The sequence below is a fragment of the Polyodon spathula genome, chromosome 2 (genome assembly GCF_017654505.1).
Source record: "Polyodon spathula isolate WHYD16114869_AA chromosome 2, ASM1765450v1, whole genome shotgun sequence".
Lineage (NCBI taxonomy): Eukaryota > Metazoa > Chordata > Actinopteri > Acipenseriformes > Polyodontidae > Polyodon > Polyodon spathula.
Window position 1 is genome coordinate 8404248 of NC_054535.1, and position 17078 is coordinate 8421325.

At 37.1% G+C, this 17078-nt stretch overlaps 1 protein-coding gene across 1 annotated transcript in view; it reads left to right on the forward strand.

Moving 5' to 3' along the window:
- The first annotated feature begins 3144 nt into the window (after window positions 1–3144).
- LOC121329781 (adhesion G protein-coupled receptor A3-like) overlaps window positions 3145–17078 on the forward strand; it is a 51019-nt gene continuing 37085 nt past the window's right edge. Inside the window, exons 1-2 of the mRNA XM_041275568.1 lie at window positions 3145–3581; window positions 3702–4327. Of these exons, the coding sequence (XP_041131502.1) occupies window positions 4107–4327 (221 nt within the window). The 5' untranslated portion in view covers window positions 3145–3581; window positions 3702–4106. The remainder of the gene's footprint in view (window positions 3582–3701; window positions 4328–17078) is intronic.

Here is a 17078-nt window from a genome sequence, read left to right on the forward strand (position 1 = left end):
ATTAGATTATGGTTAGATTGTATGTCATTCAAATCATATGATGATGTAGCAGTCACCAGTGTTTCCTCTACCTAGTCTCACTTAATATATATGCAGAGTAAGTGGGGTTGGCAGAGGTGAAAGGTCAAATTGCCACATGATTTATCTGGAACAAGGAAGCGTTCAAGCAAATAATTTCCTGTAAGTCAATGGTCTAGCTGCAACCTAGACATAACTTATTGCACAGCAATTAGCTATTGTGGCAAAGTGGTTTGTAGTGCTTAATAACAACAATACAACAACAGCTCCAAGGGTGAACAACAAAGCTTTATTAAGGCTTAAATAATAACACTGACTGTACACAACGATGTGTATAGTCAGCAAAACCATAGGTTTCAGTCCTGAATTAATAACAAACACACTTTAAGACTCTGTGGAAGGGTGGTGGGTAATTCACTGACACACGAGACAGAACAGTTGTACTTGGAACACCACCCAGGTGCCCAGTTTTATTTTTAGAACTTTTACGGTTTTACCCGCAGAGGGCACTGTTGTCCGTGGGCTGCCTATCAACGATGATAAAAACAGCACCACGGAAATACCAAAGCTGGCAAGTGGAATAACTGCGGGCACACTCGCAGGTGCTCAAAATAATATAGAAAACAGAAGGCGAAAAGAACAAGGGAAAATAAAACAGTAATAAAACTACAAATAAAAGGTGCTGCACTCGGCAGCGTTATCCCGGTCGCCGCTACCCGCACGACCCGGATCACCATCCTACTATGTCGGCTGCCTGCCTGCTCTAAACAATAGTTCAGGGTCTGCCCAAGGGTTCCCCACTGTCACTCTCTGACTTGTTTGCTGTTCCCAGCTGGTCTCTCCGTCCTCGACCAGCGCTTCCGCACACACACACAGCGCGTCTACAAAGGCAGACCTGAGGAAACAGCAGAGCGTTATTTTATAGGACCAACAATCCCCCAAGACTCGCCTCCCAGCCATTCAGAGAGGGGGAAAGTCCACACACCCACGTTCCCACCTCCCCGTGTCACTGCCATGACTCACAGGCGGTTGTTGGACGACTGCCGCCCTCTTCCTGCAGCCCTGTGGACACGCCAGCAGAGTCAGCACAGATCTCTCCCTGTTACAGACACCTATATATTCACCAGTCCAACAGTGAGTGCTCCAGGTGCAAGTCGTGTTGTGACTGTGAAACGAGTGCTTTACAGTGGAACAGTGCAGTCTGGGTTTAATGCCGGCTTGACAGCGACAGCTCTCGGATCTTTAGCCGTCTATAATGACAAACAAGACCCAGTTAAATAGAGAGACAGTACAACACTAAACACTCACGGTATCTCTTTACTCCTCACGGTCAGTCCATAACCATAACAGAGGAACAGATCACTGAGGCCACTTACCCTAAATACCCTCTGTCACGCCCTCTTTCGGTGGCGCGGCCAATCATGTCTCCTCCAATCCGTGGCTGACACATCGCTTACCGCATTAAGGCACCGACTTCTGGTATCGTGGCCCCACCCCCTTCCTGGATGACCCTGGAATGAACTGCCAAACCATCCATTACAGTGCCCTCACAGGTCAGAAGGGAGATTGCTGATTAGGATTCATTCGCTTTCTGTCACAGCTATATACTGGAAGAAGTCACTGTACTTGAAAAATCTGTATATCCTCAAGGATTGTTTTCTTTTTAAAAAGCAAAAGAAAGGGGGGACAAAAAGACCAGTCGAAGGCACATTAGCACTTGCGACCCACCAGGGTGTTATAAATATATCTGTTAACTCTACTGTTCATGGAGGCATAACAAAAATGTAAACAAATTATGTTTTGTTATACCAATAAGATTTTACAGGAAATACTGATAGAGCTGATGTATATAGATAACAACACAGATAACAAACTTCTGGCAATATTTTAAACCAGTGGGGCACCTATTCTAACATGTTTCTTTAAGGAAGTGCTAATCAATGTTTTATAAATCTATGTTCTTGCCTATTTCTAAGTTTATTAACATTAGTACTGGCCCCTGTTATTGTTTTAAAAAAATCTTATGCACATACTTCAGATAACATGCTATAGGTGGTCTTACTGAAATTAGGCTATAACCATAACTGCAGACAAATGCAAAGTAAAGACACTTGCTTTCAAATGTGCAGGTTGACCTCCACCCTGTTAAATTACCACTCCTTTAACCTTTCAATAAGAATTCTGCTTGGTATTCCACAGAATATCTCCATGGCTATACATAGTTTATCCATTTTTAATAAAGCAAATAGCATTGAACACCAACATTATTGATCACAGCTAATGACGGTAACACCAGAACACGAGTTTTACAGTCATATTGATTGCTGACGCTGTAATTGTTAAATTAGATCAGAAGATATGCCATACAGGAAACCAGCCTGTCTTAAATCATAATTGTAAAATAATAGTAAATCGGACTATGGAGCTCAGGGACACATCTTTGACTCTTTTTTTTTCAATTAGGCAGATTTATCTTGAAATGCAAATTCATGACGATTATTGAGCATACAACTGAGCTACAGCTCCTTATTTAATAGATCAAAGAAGCACTGGTTACATTTAAATTATATCTTTGAATGCTCACTTTCCATACATACATTTAAGCACTAGTGGTGTACTTGTTAGCTGACCTAGCATTACGTGTATGCAGTATGGTGTAATGGTGTTTTTTTTTTTGCTTAAATACCAGCTCAGAAAATCTCAGAAGACTTATTTATCTCAGCGATAAGCAATCGAACAAACAGTATTCTCTGATAACATTCTACTAATAACCTACATATCCTCATTTACCTGTGTTTGTTATTGTGTAGTTTTGTTTTCTCTGCTGTTCCTTTTCGTTTGTGGCATTGTTATTCTTAGAAATGTAAAACCTTACATTGAGCTCTAATCCCAATATACCACAGGATGACATCAGTCTGCAAGAGTTTGCTTGTAATAAATCTCCAACTACAACAGAATTCTTTAGAACTTTGGTATTCATTTTACAGGTGAATTAAAAACACAAGAAATTGATGAATGGCATTAAAAAGTGCATTCCAGAAAAGTTTTTGAACTGGTAAGCAACGTGCATTGTTCTACTTTAAAAGGACAGACCTGACTCTTGAGGTGACGTCAGGGGGTGGAATTTCAATATGGAGCCTGGGGCAGATCGGGGAAAGTGGAGTTCTCGGTGGAAAGGTTGTGAACTGGCCAGCCAAAGAGGAATACCAAACATAGTTTTTAACTATAGCGTTTCTAAACTACGTTATATTTGCGGAACAGTTAATTAGCATTAGGATAATCGCTTCGTTGGAAAAGCAAATCAGAACTAGGGAAATAACTTGTCCACTGCTTGCAGTTTGTCAAATGTCTGGCATGTTGTAATGCTTTTTTTGTGAAAATCGAAATCGAACAAGAAGAATATAAGACAACTTAAACCTCGTGTTTTTGAGTAATAAAAAATTAGAAACGCGGTGTTAAGAGAGTTTGACTCGGTTTCACTGGAGTTGGCGTGTTTATCTTGGATTACTGCAGCTGTCCTCCTTGTGGAATAAGATTTCCACGATTTGGAATCCCCAGAACAGGTAACGAAGACAAATCGCGCTTTACTGTCATGGGTTTTAGAAAGATTTTTTTTATTAAACATTGCCGGGATATTAATGTTTTGTTAACGTTCGTTTTTTTTTCTTCTTGTTTTTATATAGCGTTTTAACTAAAGCGTTAAAGATATTGGCATGGAAAAGACTAGTCCCTTTCTCCTGGCAAACAAAGAAGGATGTCGAGACGCCCTGCCTGTCTGCTCTACGCCGCACAGATAAAACAACATCCGTGAACAATACGAGGAACCCCATAATGTTTGTAGGACACAAAAAAAAAAAAAAAATCTGCAACATGAAAGAAACAGAAGATTTTATTTCAAAAGACGTTGTGAATTATAACTGAAATTAAAGGGCCAGGTCGACAAGGACTTAATCATCGCATTGGAATTGTCGGTGCATTTTTCTAGCAGCTTGTCTGCAATGTTGACGTTTGTTTTATTAATAATTAAATAGTATATTTGTTTGTACACACCAAAAAAAAAAAAAAAAAAAGAAACAAAAAAAAAAAGAATGAGGACCGGGGCGGATTTTTTGCAGTTTCTAATGTGTTTGCTTATTGGAAGTGGTTGTCTGGGATTACCATCTGTTTGTAAACCCAACGATGAACGAAAATCTTCCGGAAAAATATCCTCCTCTCCAGGAACTCTCCTGGATAGAAAGGTGGTCTGCAGTAATATGGAACTTGACCAGGTCGTACCTCCAAATACGTTACCGAACAGGACTGTGACTTTGTAAGTATAGTTTTTACTCTTCAGGCACATTGTTCATACTACTAGCCTGGCACGTACAGCGTGTCTCTGCTAATTCAATCCAGTTCAATTTTGTCTCCTTTGGCGCAAGTGCAGTGTTCCGTTGACGTAGTGAGATAGGAAAGTATATATGCTGTTTACCAGTGTGTGACCAAAAACTTAAACCTTAACTTTTTTCTTTTTCTTCAAATACCATGTTTTATAAGGCCTTCCAAATACTGAAGTAGCTGCTCATGTATCGTTTTGTGAGCAGTGATAACCATACACAGTGTAATAGGACAACTGGTAGGTTGTTGTTAATTATAATAGTTATGCACGATATTTTATGATCATGATAGTGGTTGATTGATCAACCATACAATTCCAGTGTTTATCCCATGGTTCGATCCAAAACCGGGTATTTGTAACACGTATTGCATAACTGAACAGGCGTGCTATTGTATTGCATGCAGAAACACTAGAACTACATACAGATGATAGATAGAAACTAGAATAGTTTGTTAAACCTATTCAACCATGTTCAAATACTATGCCATAAAGGGTTTGCAAACGGTGTTAAATTCCTGTTCTTTGTACAATAATACCAATACAAATAACTGTCCAATTGATTTATTGTTTTTATAACTGCATAGTTTGTACACAGCTAAGTGAAGTTCCAAGGTTTGAAAACTTAGACCTATACCCATTTACTGCTTTGCTTATTTTGAGGCACATGATATGTTAACAGGATATGGTCGATATGGATATATATATATATATATATATATATATATATATATATATATAATATATATATATATATGTATCATATATGTATACATACCATACATATATACATATATACATATGTATATATATATATATATATATATATATATATATATATATATATATAACTATATATATAATGTTTGTTTGACTTGTTATTTTTACCTGTGGAATAACAATTGACCAGTTTGTGCAGCCACACACTGGGATTATGGGATATTTTAGTATGGCAGTTGTCTAATCCAAATCGCTCACTTTGACTAGTTGTTGATTGATTCATTCACTCTGTCACAGCTATACTGGAATACATCTTTTTTGAAAAACCAAGGGTGGGAATACTTTTAGTTTTGTGTTTATAAGCCTTACTGTATGCCATAGCCACACTACTTTGAAGACATAACCTTAGAGACCAGTTTGATATTTTAGGACAAATTTTGATCGGGTATGACTGTCTAGTGTATTTTTAAAATTGAGATATCTGTTAATTAACTTTCTTAAACATAAATTTCATTTTTGTTTTTAACTTCCTCAACCTTTTATAGCCTGTAGAGTTAAGTAAACTCCTCAGATAAAATATGCCAACGACTTAGACCTTTTGGAATATGCCAGTGACTTGTAATAGTCGTTTTGTGCAGCAGTAAGTTATTTATTCTACTGGTTTTCATTTGTTTGAACAGTTTTAATTTGAAGCTAAAATAAATCTGGGGCAAAATGCAGAGTATAAAATTGTTTACACCCAACAATTCTCTTAATTGCCATTATGGGTACAATCCAGTAAAATTAGACACTTTCAACTTCTAACTTGTAGACATCTCTTTCAGGAATTGCCTTTTAAATTATACAGTAGTATTCTGTGACCCTCACTGTGAATGGGCAGTTGGTCATCCTTACCTACATTCTCTTGCTAGTGATAACTGATTTGCTTACTCACTGTGACCTACTTCATGATAGGACTCCTGATTTGGCTGAGCAATTAATTGAAGGTTATATTTTGATGTTTAAATGTGGGTTACAAGAAGCAATTATATGACTGAGTTCTGTAAGTTAGGCAAATATGATTTATTAAAGTTTTTATTGCTGAAATTAGCAGAAATTACAGGTAGGTCTGCTGTGTCATATGCTGATGCTTTGTCTTGTTGACAGATGTCTACATGTTAAAATTTGTGCCTACAAAACTGAAGTGATTACAAATTACTGCTGATAGGCTTGTGCTGTACAGTACTTAAATTGGATATCAGTGCTGATTTGCAAGTTGTTACTGATTTCCTTTTATATTTTACCAATCTGAATAAGTAGTATCCTGTTTGTTTGTTTGCTACCACCACAGTGTGCATATCAGTCACCACTGTAACTCTTTTTAGACTACATGTTATGAGTCCTAATCTTTGTGGAGTTTATGTAGGAAAGCATTCTGTTCAGTCTGCTAAGCTACCTGGAAGAGAATAGTGTGTCCCCCCCCCCCCCCTCCCCCCATTCCCTTTTCAGACTCCCTGTTTAGAGTATTATGAGTTCTGTTGGCTCTTATCAGCTTTGGGCAGGATATTTTCTATGCTTAATTTTTTTTCTAAGTAGTCACAGCATTGTGTTAGTTTTAATATATTTTAGTTTAAAAGTATATATTTTAAAATGGCTGCAGAATTGTATAACCTGGCGATGGGCATGTAGTTTCAGTTTCTTTTCATAGCACACATTAGATAGAGAACTGTGTACTTACTAAAGTTTATTTGTGCAGTGTGTTGCAATGTGTAGCCCTACAATTGCAGAACATTAGGTTGCAAGGTGAAGCTTGTTTTGAATGCTGCATAATTCGTTTTGCTAGTACTGTGCTTGCATGGCACAAACTATTTGTATGGTGATTTTTGGGTAACTTTAGCTGCACACACCCACTGAATTTAGTCATGCAAAGAATGCTTGAGTTATATTGAATACATCCCTGAGAGTCATGTAATTGGAACTCGTATCTTTATGGGTTAAAGGTTTTTGTATGCACAGTGATTCATTTACTGTATTGTGAGCTTTTACTACTGTAAGCGTCCAAATAGATTTCGCAGAAATGTATCACTAGAGCTGGGTTACATGGGGAGCCTGGAAGAAGGGTTTGTGGAGACCATGCTGTCACGGCAAGTCTGTGGAAAGCCAGTAATGGTGGCAGTATTGTGCCAGCGCACTCCCCATTCCCACAGTGTCAGACACTATTAGTCACTTGTGAAGGGTTGACAGCACTGGGGACTTGCCACTGTACAAAGCATTAGGACTATACATTCTAAAACTGTTGCCTGCTGCTTTGCTAGGTTGCCCCTGTACTGACCTAGAAAATCAATCATTTCCGTATGCTGGTTCATCCAAATAACCTTTCCAGCACCTTTTAGGCAATAAAAGGCAATATAAATCTTTACTGTAATCTGATCAGCGTTACATGGGGGGGGGGGGGTCTTTTGACAGCTTGAATATGGCTCTCGCAACCCTGCACTGCTGCATGTGCTGTAAGTGGCAGTTCTGACCTATTTAGCTTGTGTGTAGTGGCAACCATTCATCTGCCGCTAAAACCAACTTTGTTCAACATGAACCATGCTCTACTTTCTGGACTATGTGGTGTTATATAACACAGAACATGTTTGTGGTAGAGTGCAGCTTCCATAAAAACAAAACAAGTGAGTTTACACTGCAGTACGTTGGGCAGCAGGTGACTTCATGTAATAAAATGTGGATTTATTCATCTGTGACTGGAAACTGCTTTCTGTATTCACTCTACTTCATCAGTAGACATCTGATTTATTTATTTTTTCTAGTTTGTTTACATTTCCTAATGGTAGTTTTCAGCTGCACCACATCGTTCTTACTGAAGATGCCGAAACAGGCTTGCTCCTGCTACTACTTGTCTTCTGCACATGTGCTGTAGCACAGGTAATCAAACATGTAAATGCATGCTGTATTTATTATACATGAAAATGCATACAGAGGTGATGTCTAAAATGTGTAAACTGCTCTAACAAGTTATATTAAATAAGTGGTCCACTACTTAACACCTAGAAGGACCAGAGATGTACTCATACCTAGAAGACTATTCAAAACTCTGTAAATAGTATAACAAGAGGCGAAACAGTCGGATGTAATTAGGTTTTTTTTATAGAGTACGTTACGTAAACATCTGAAAAACCGAAGCATGCACATTTTCCAAATCAAAACAAGAAAATGTAAATGAACAGAACAGACATCGGTGTACATACATATTTATAAAACAAACTATTGCAGTACATTTAACTTTTCAACAGCAATTGGTTTATTATGAGATGTGCAAAAGCAACTGAACAACGCAGATAAATAAACTTAGAAGAAATTTTACAGAAGCGCACAGCATTAAAAATTATTTTAATTTTTTTTATATATATATATATATATATATATAAATATATATATATATTACATACATATATTACATAGATATAGATATATATATATATATATATATATATATATATATATATATAAAAAGTAATTCCTTAAATGCTATTCCTGCACAGCTGCCCAAAGTTTTGTTTTTATTGCACTTGCCAACTTGGCATTGGCATCTCTTGTGGCTTGCAGCAGGGTTGCCAGCTTTAGCTGTGGGTACACACTTGGCAGTCTTCCTCTGTTGCAAATGCTTCTTGTGAAGTTCCTGCGCTAACTCTAAAATATATTCTCTTCTTGGGAAATCCTTCTCCGTGCATTCCTTGTAAAGTACCCAGGAGTTGATGGCTGCTCGGTCCAATACATTGTAAAACACCTAAACAGGCCACCGTCGGGAGCCAGCTTTCACAGAATAGTTCCGTGCCATCTGATCCAAAACATCAACTCCATATTTTCTTGCATTGTAAAACTCCACTGTCTCTGATATTTATTTTCACTAGTCTAGGTGTTAATTAACTGAACAAAACAGCACTGCTGGCATGCAGACGCCAGCCTTTGAAAAGGCTGATTGAAAAACAATAGACTGTCAGTCATTCACTCGGGCAGAGAGTAGAGACTAATCTGATTACAACTAAACACATTGCGGACTGGTAAATAAAAATAATAAAGTAGAATACCGTTCTGTATAATCCAAATGCAATTATTTTCTGTGTGGCTGTCAATGTGACTGCTCCCGGGGCTTTTAGGTATAATGTAATGTATTTGCTTTATTTCTGCACTCCTGCATTTCATGCTTTGTGTGAATATTTAATACAGACAGAAAGGTACATGAACGCACAGCCCCATATGTGTTAGACGACTGGAGAAAATTACATTTGAAAACCAAAAACCTGCAAAATGACTGCCACAGGGCTTCTAGTGTTAAGCAATAGTGCCTGTTGATGGCTCCATCTGGTAGTTGACTGTGGCTGGAGTTGTGCATCCTGAGCCAAAGGCGAGGGCACTAACAAGTCAAGGTCAACTACCGCATGGTAGAGCCTTCGAAAGGGCACTATTGCAATTGTGGTCATTCCATGACAGATCACCCCAAAAATATTGGATTCAACACCCTATCATCTTTACACCAGCCTTTAGTCACTCTGACTCAAAATATTTGAGCAAGACTTGTTGGATGTCTTCTTCATAGGAAATTGCATGAGGAATCCAAAAATTACACATTTTAAATAAGTAAAGTTGCCCCTTTTAAATTCTTTGACCTTGGAGGAGGGGTGGTAGGGGGGTGGGGCGGTACAAATTGTTGGAAAACATGGATTGAGAATTGATTAGGGGTTTGCTACGCATGTGGACTAGCAGAGCTATACTGGTGTTCTTTTCTGAAAAGAGACTAATATTGCAGATAGCAGACTGTTTGGTTCAAATTGCATGTACTGCTAACCACTGATAGAGACGATGCGTCTACAAACTGCCCAACAATGACTGCAAGCTAACGAGATAACAATGCTGTGGACTAGAAGGGAACAGGCTCTAGACTTCAGAGAGATCAAAAGAGATAATCCCACTGGCATCAATGGGGGTCGCAAGGAGATAACAAAAGGCAGATGTATGGACCTTTTGTCTCCAGGAGTGTGAAGAAAGTTCAGAGGTTGTCACACTAGACCACACACACAGACACACACACATTAACACTCACACAATAAATTAAATTACCTTGACCATTGGTTAATGTCAGAGAAAGGGGAGGTGGACCATCTATACAGAAGGGTATTTAATGTCACGCAAACATTGTAATTTTGAGTTCTGTATGTCCTGTACCTGGGACCAGACTCCCTGCATATTTCAATAAACCTGGCAACTGATTGAAGAAAAGGACTCTGTGCATTTTCTTGAATCTACTTAATCACCATCCATTATTTTTTTAAGTTACTTCATTGGCGAGCCACCTGCGGACTGTTTCCTGAAACTTTTTTTTTTCCAAATACCGGGGGGTTGATACTTGATTACGGAGAAACCTTTTTTGCAAGCCTGTATCCCATGAAGAGGACCAGGACAAAGCAGACAGAAGGAGACTGTTTCTACTTTCAGCTCAGACGGTGTGGAGAATCTTTGAATCAGGACTTCAGATCGAACATATAACCACGTACATTGGTGAGTAGTTACTGGTTTTTTGTTTTATATGCAGTTTTTAGAATGTAGTGAGAATCAAGGGTAAAGTATGAAAGAGGACTTTTGACTACTTGATAATTCATGTACATTGAGGACACAATTAGTTAAGACTGCTTAATTAAAAGTGTATTGACTATTAGGACTTTAGGTATGAAAGAGGACCTCTGGAATCCTAAAAAAAGTCATGAGTAAATCGTGTAGTGTTATGACGTGCCAGTAGAGTTTATTGGACTAGTTACACGGACTTGTATTGCTCAACAGGTACGGGCATACTCGGATTTATGTTTTATGTTTGTTTTTGAGAAGATTTGTTACACTTGTTTTGTCTTTGTTTGTACTGTTTGGTTTATATGTCACGATAAGGGGGCAATAGGATAAGCCTCTTATTTAACTGTCCACATTAGGTGGTACAAATAAGGAACAATCAGACAATAAGTTCCAGTTAAGAACATTGGTAACAACGAGACAAAACTAAAAAGTGTTGTTGTTTTTTTTGTTAGTTTTGTTGGGAGTCTGTCTGATCAACTCCAAATATGTTAAAATATAATATTGACGGTCATCAAATGGATGACTGGAGAATATGGAACATAGGCTATGTTTTAAAACATGGCAAAAAGGGAAGCTATGTACAGAACAGTAATGTACATGTTCATGTAACAGATCAGGAGTGTGTGTCTCGTAAGAAGAAAAAGACAAAGGCAATTCAAGACTGGTAGCCCACAAAAAACAGAACAAAAAAAAACTGTAATGCTAAAGATTCTATATCAACTTTGAGGAATACATGTTGTAAAAATAAAATTAAAAGGTCACATTAAAATGTAATTAAGAAGTTGTTTATTAATGATTGTTTGAGTAATTCTGATTTTGCTCAAGCGTGGAGATAAAGTAACTTCTTAGTAAAACTACGTACTAATAAGTTGTTTATTAATGATTGTTTGAGTAATTCTGATTTTGCTTAAGCGTGGAGATAAAGTAACTTCTTAGTAAAACTACGTACTAATAAGTTGTTTATTAATGATTGTTTGAGTAATTCTGATTTTGCTTAAGCGTGGAGATAAAGTAACTTCTTAGTAAAACTACGTACTAAGAACCAGCACGAATACTTATTGTTGCCCCGATCATAAGAGGGTTTGATAAGGGAAAGAGACCCAGGTTAATTGATGAATTGTTTGACTGCAAAAGAATGGCCAACCTTTGGACTGAAACAGTAACACAAATATACAAAGGAACAATGAAAAAGTTTGTGTTGGATTATATTGATATACAAAGAGCTTTTTGTTTTTCTAAGGGTTAACTAGAAAAGAAAGTGCAGAGAGGGAGCGAGAGAGATAATGTAGAGATTGCTGCTACATTGACTGCTTGAAAAAACACTTAAGAAGAAAACAAATGTTTCTGGAGATCAATAAATCTGAAACTAATTAAGTAAATCAACCTTGAAATATTTTATTAAAAATATTTTCATGAAGCAAGTTAAGTGTTTGTTTGTTTGTTTGTGAATTTTATGTTTAAGACACGGGTGAATTTTATGAATCACCTATGAATACATATTTGAAACCACAGATCACATGAGAATGAAATAGGAATGTTGGCACAAGAGATTTTACAGTGCAGTATAGGACTGTAGGCTTAGTGGATGGTGGTACTGGATAATCAGCAGCACTGATTATGGAAAGTTTTTAGAAACTTATTTTTCAAGAATTAACAGATTTATTTAGAAACTTATTTTTCAAGAATTAACAGATTTATTTGTAAATTCTTGAAAATGCATGGCGTGATATTAATCAAACTAACACGTTTTTGAAAAGGGTTTTATAACTTGATTTAAAAAAACAATAAAAACAGAGAAAGGAATCTGTTTGCTACAGGCAGATAAACTAACACAGAGACACTAAATAACTTACCTAATAGGCTACTGTTTTTTCAGCTGCAAGAGGGTGGGTTATTGAATTGAAAATTGAATAAGCCAATACCAATAACTTATTTTTTTTTATTACAAATACAAGATATCACTGAGGGATAATGTATACTAAATGGACCAGCAACTAAGTGTAAAATCTTTGGTTGACATTAGGCTGTCTGTGTTAGTATACTATCACCCTACAGGGGTTTCTCTGTCAATTATAAGCACAAATCAAAGTAGTGCACAATTAGCATAGGACTAAGCCCCTACCTAAAGGGTTACAATTTCAAATTGGGGAACAAATGTTGCTTATAAAAAAAAAAAAAAATGGGGGATGGCTAGGGTGCCAATTGGGACAGTTCCATATGAAACTATGGACAAACTTGTGCAAATCAATAAAGACTGTATAAAAGATATTAACTTGAAGTTTTTTTCGATTCTGGGTGATGTGCTCAAATAGCTGTTTTGTGATAAGACAAAGATAAACAGACTTTGCACTTAAACACCAGTAGAGATCTTGTAAATAAATAAGCTTACAAAGGCTTAAACAGATCACTGGATTTAAGAAGCGAGTATTATATTTCTCTGTTACAAACTGCTTTAATAGCCTATACATTCCCAGATGAAATAAAGAAAATTCAAGGAGAGAATAACCCCATTGAAGGTTTAAATGAAATCAGATGTTATCAAAAGAATTAATATTGCACTTGATTTTTCTTCTAGGTTTGGAAAAGAAATAATTCTGATGGAGATTCAAGTATTGGGACACAGGTGGAGACAACGGTGAAACAACTGATCGTACAGCAGGGGCTGTGAATGGGATGAGACCATTGAAAACTGCTGTGCTACTGAAGAATATTGTCAGCTATGCTGGACATTCATTTTGAAAAGAACGTGACATTTGAATGATTCAGTGTTGTATATGTCTAAAATGAATGAAGGGAAATTCATGTTAACATTATTTGTAATAGGTTAGCAGTAGAAGTGTTGTGCAAAATGATTATATTTGTGGGGGTATTGTATAGAGAATATCACGAGATATAATTAAGGTTTTTTATAACTATGAGAAAAGAAACACTTACCTACTAATGTGTTACATATAGATAGTTAAGCATTCACACGCTATTTTAGTACTTGTTCAATGTATAGTGCTATTTTAGTACGTGCATTTTAAGTTGAATGTATAGAATATTGGGTGATCATTTTTAAGTCATAGTTTTAGTTTGTAATCAATCTTACGTGCATTTTAAGATTGAGATGGTCGAGCTAGAATATTGGATTCTAGAATGATGGAATTTTACATATGCAAGTTAAAAATAACAATGATTCACCTAAATGTGTAAGGTCAGAGCAACATACCAATATCCAGAATTGGCTTCACAAAGAGAAATAGGTAGTACAATAAAAGATTACAAAGAGGCGAAAGCAAGGTAGATACCTACACATAATGGAGAGACTTAGAATAAAGGAACATGCTTCACTATAATATATTATACAAACACGTTACTTGATGTGACTACTCCGAACCAGAGAAGAGGACATCTGAGGGCTCGGGATCACGTGAGCAACATGGTTGTAGCGGGTCACCCCCCTCCATCTTATATTCTAAAAGTAGGGTATGTTGGAAAACATGGATTGAGAATTGATTAGGGGTTTGCTACGCATGTGGACTAGCAGAGCTATACTGGTGTTCTTTTCTGAAAAGAGACTAATATTGCAGATAGCAGACTGTTTGGTTCAAATTGCATGTACTGCTAACCACTGATAGAGACGATGCGTCTACAAACTGCCCAACAATGACTGCAAGCTAACGAGATAACAATGCTGTGGACTAGAAGGGAACAGGCTCTAGACTTCAGAGAGATCAAAAGAGATAATCCCACTGGCATCAATGGGGGTCGCAAGGAGATAACAAAAGGCAGATGTATGGACCTTTTGTCTCCAGGAGTGTGAAGAAAGTTCAGAGGTTGTCACACTAGACCACACACACAGACACACACACATTAACACTCACACAATAAATTAAATTACCTTGACCATTGGTTAATGTCAGAGAAAGGGGAGGTGGACCATCTATACAGAAGGGTATTTAATGTCACGCAAACATTGTAATTTTGAGTTCTGTATGTCCTGTACCTGGGACCAGACTCCCTGCATATTTCAATAAACCTGGCAACTGATTGAAGAAAAGGACTCTGTGCATTTTCTTGAATCTACTTACTCACCATCTATTTTCTAAGTACTTCACAAATATAAAAATATTATATGGAAAGGTCACTGTCTCTGCTTCATACAGGTTGCAACATTATGTACCGTCACCCCCCCCCATTCCAGAAAATTCTGAACAATAGCTGAAAATTGCAAATTTTCGGTCCTTTTGAAATGTTGGATTTAACATCCACAAGTTGTCACCTCTTGTAAAAGCTAGAGCGAGACATGCATGTTCTCAAGGGTATTGAACACTGCAGAGCATGTTCTGAAGGGGTATCTAGCATTGAACACTGCAGAGCGTGTTCAAGGGGTATCCAGCATTGAACACTGCAGAGCGTGTTCAAGGGGTATTTAGCATTGAACACTGCAGAGCATGTTCTCAAGGGGTACCCAGCATTTCTCATCCTTCTCCAGCCAGAGATACTGCCCAGGTTTCCCCCCTGAGTGCATAGATTTGATACATAAATCAGTCTCCAAATTCTTGATAGATAGATACAAGAAACAAAACTCCCTCTCCCTTTAAGAAAGTTTCTTTTCCCTCAGCTTCGGCTTCATCCGAGCCATCGCAGGGGATTCTTTCAGTTTTGTATGCATTAGAGAGATGCTATTAAATGTCTGACTGCAAACTGACAGCCTTCCAAGTTATTTTAATTGGGAATGCAATGAGGATGGAAAATTCTAATAGTTTGCTATTCGAATACACGGGTTCCAAAATCTTCGGGTATTCAATTACACAAACTCTAGTCCCTGCTCTTACACTCCCAAGAGTAAAAGACAAATGAGTATGTGTACGACAAGCAGCCAGCATAACACTGTATGTAACACGGGTAAAGTTATGAAGAGTACAAACAATGTCCAAGACGAGATTTATTCGTCCAATTTGTCCTTAGGCACAGATTTTTCCATTTGTTTACTGAATTAAATTTATAGAGCTCAGTGATTCTTGTACCAAGACACAGCTGAGCAGCAACATCACCACAAGTTTTTCTTCCAGTTAAATCGGCATGATGCTGCACAGTACAAAAGTGTTCTAAATAATCATTTTTGCTGTATTCCAATTACAATAACATTTATAGCAACCTAAATATTATACATCTGTTTAATTCTTACGAATAACAATATGCATAAAATAATCCAAATCGTGCAGATATTGTAACCTGGACAAAACAATAGAAAACGCATTCCAATGTTTTATAGTAGTTTAACATTACTGTACAGCCACTTACAACTAGCCACTAAGTACTGACCTTAGATTAAGTTTTTCTTCTTAGTCACTGCGTTGTTCTGCTTAACTTTTAGTGTGTCTTATTGATCATAAAGGTACATTCTTATTTCAATGTTACCCAAGTTTTCTTCCTTTTATCATTTGGTATATACATACCATACCACATTTATTTTATTCCAGTTCACACATTTAAAGTTTGCCGGTGCCATGCTCCCAGAAGCTGTTTCACGACTGGCTAGCAACAGCTGCAGAAGCTGCTGTCTACAGTCATTACAGAGGAACTCAAGCAGGGATCTGCTAATATAAGCTAAAAACAAGGCAGCATATTTGGCAACGATTTCAAACAAAATATTTACTGTAGAATTTTGCTGTTAGAAGCATTGTATAATTAATTGGGTCCTTACGTTTTTAATATGCAAATAATGTCTGACTTTTAACACTTGTCAGGCTTCGGCATTTAAAGACACATTTGCTTCTACTAGTAGCTAGCTTTTTTCATATACTTGAACATATTATATGCTATTCAAATAGTTTATCTTTGTGTCATCAGTATAGTTGGATACACTGACCCATCCGTAGAATGCATGCTTAGTCGTGATTTTGATTGGATCATTCTGGGCTTGTTTTATCTGTATTCACAGAAATATATACTTGATGTTAAACAAGAACGGTCTGTAGTTTGGCAAATACCAACAGTAAGTATTGTATTCTATGATACACACACAAGCAACCAGGAAACATTTAACTGTAGTATTATCATCTACCTTTCCACGCTAAAGCAGAACCTCTGCACTTTGTGTACCCCAATAAAGTTGAAACCTAATGATTACAAGAATGTATTGCTGTTCTAAAGAGATATAGGCCTAAATGCCAGAAAATAAATAACGTGTTTATGAGCATATACAAAATGATCCAGTGGTTCATCAGCCAAAACTGTTTGTCTTTGGTTGTTTCAATAGCACTCTCATGTATGAAAATACATTTATTAGGTATGTCACATTTTATTAATGTATTTTGGGTGGTCGTCTGAGGAACACCAACACTGCTGGTTTACGGTGGCGGGGGAGATTTCAAAG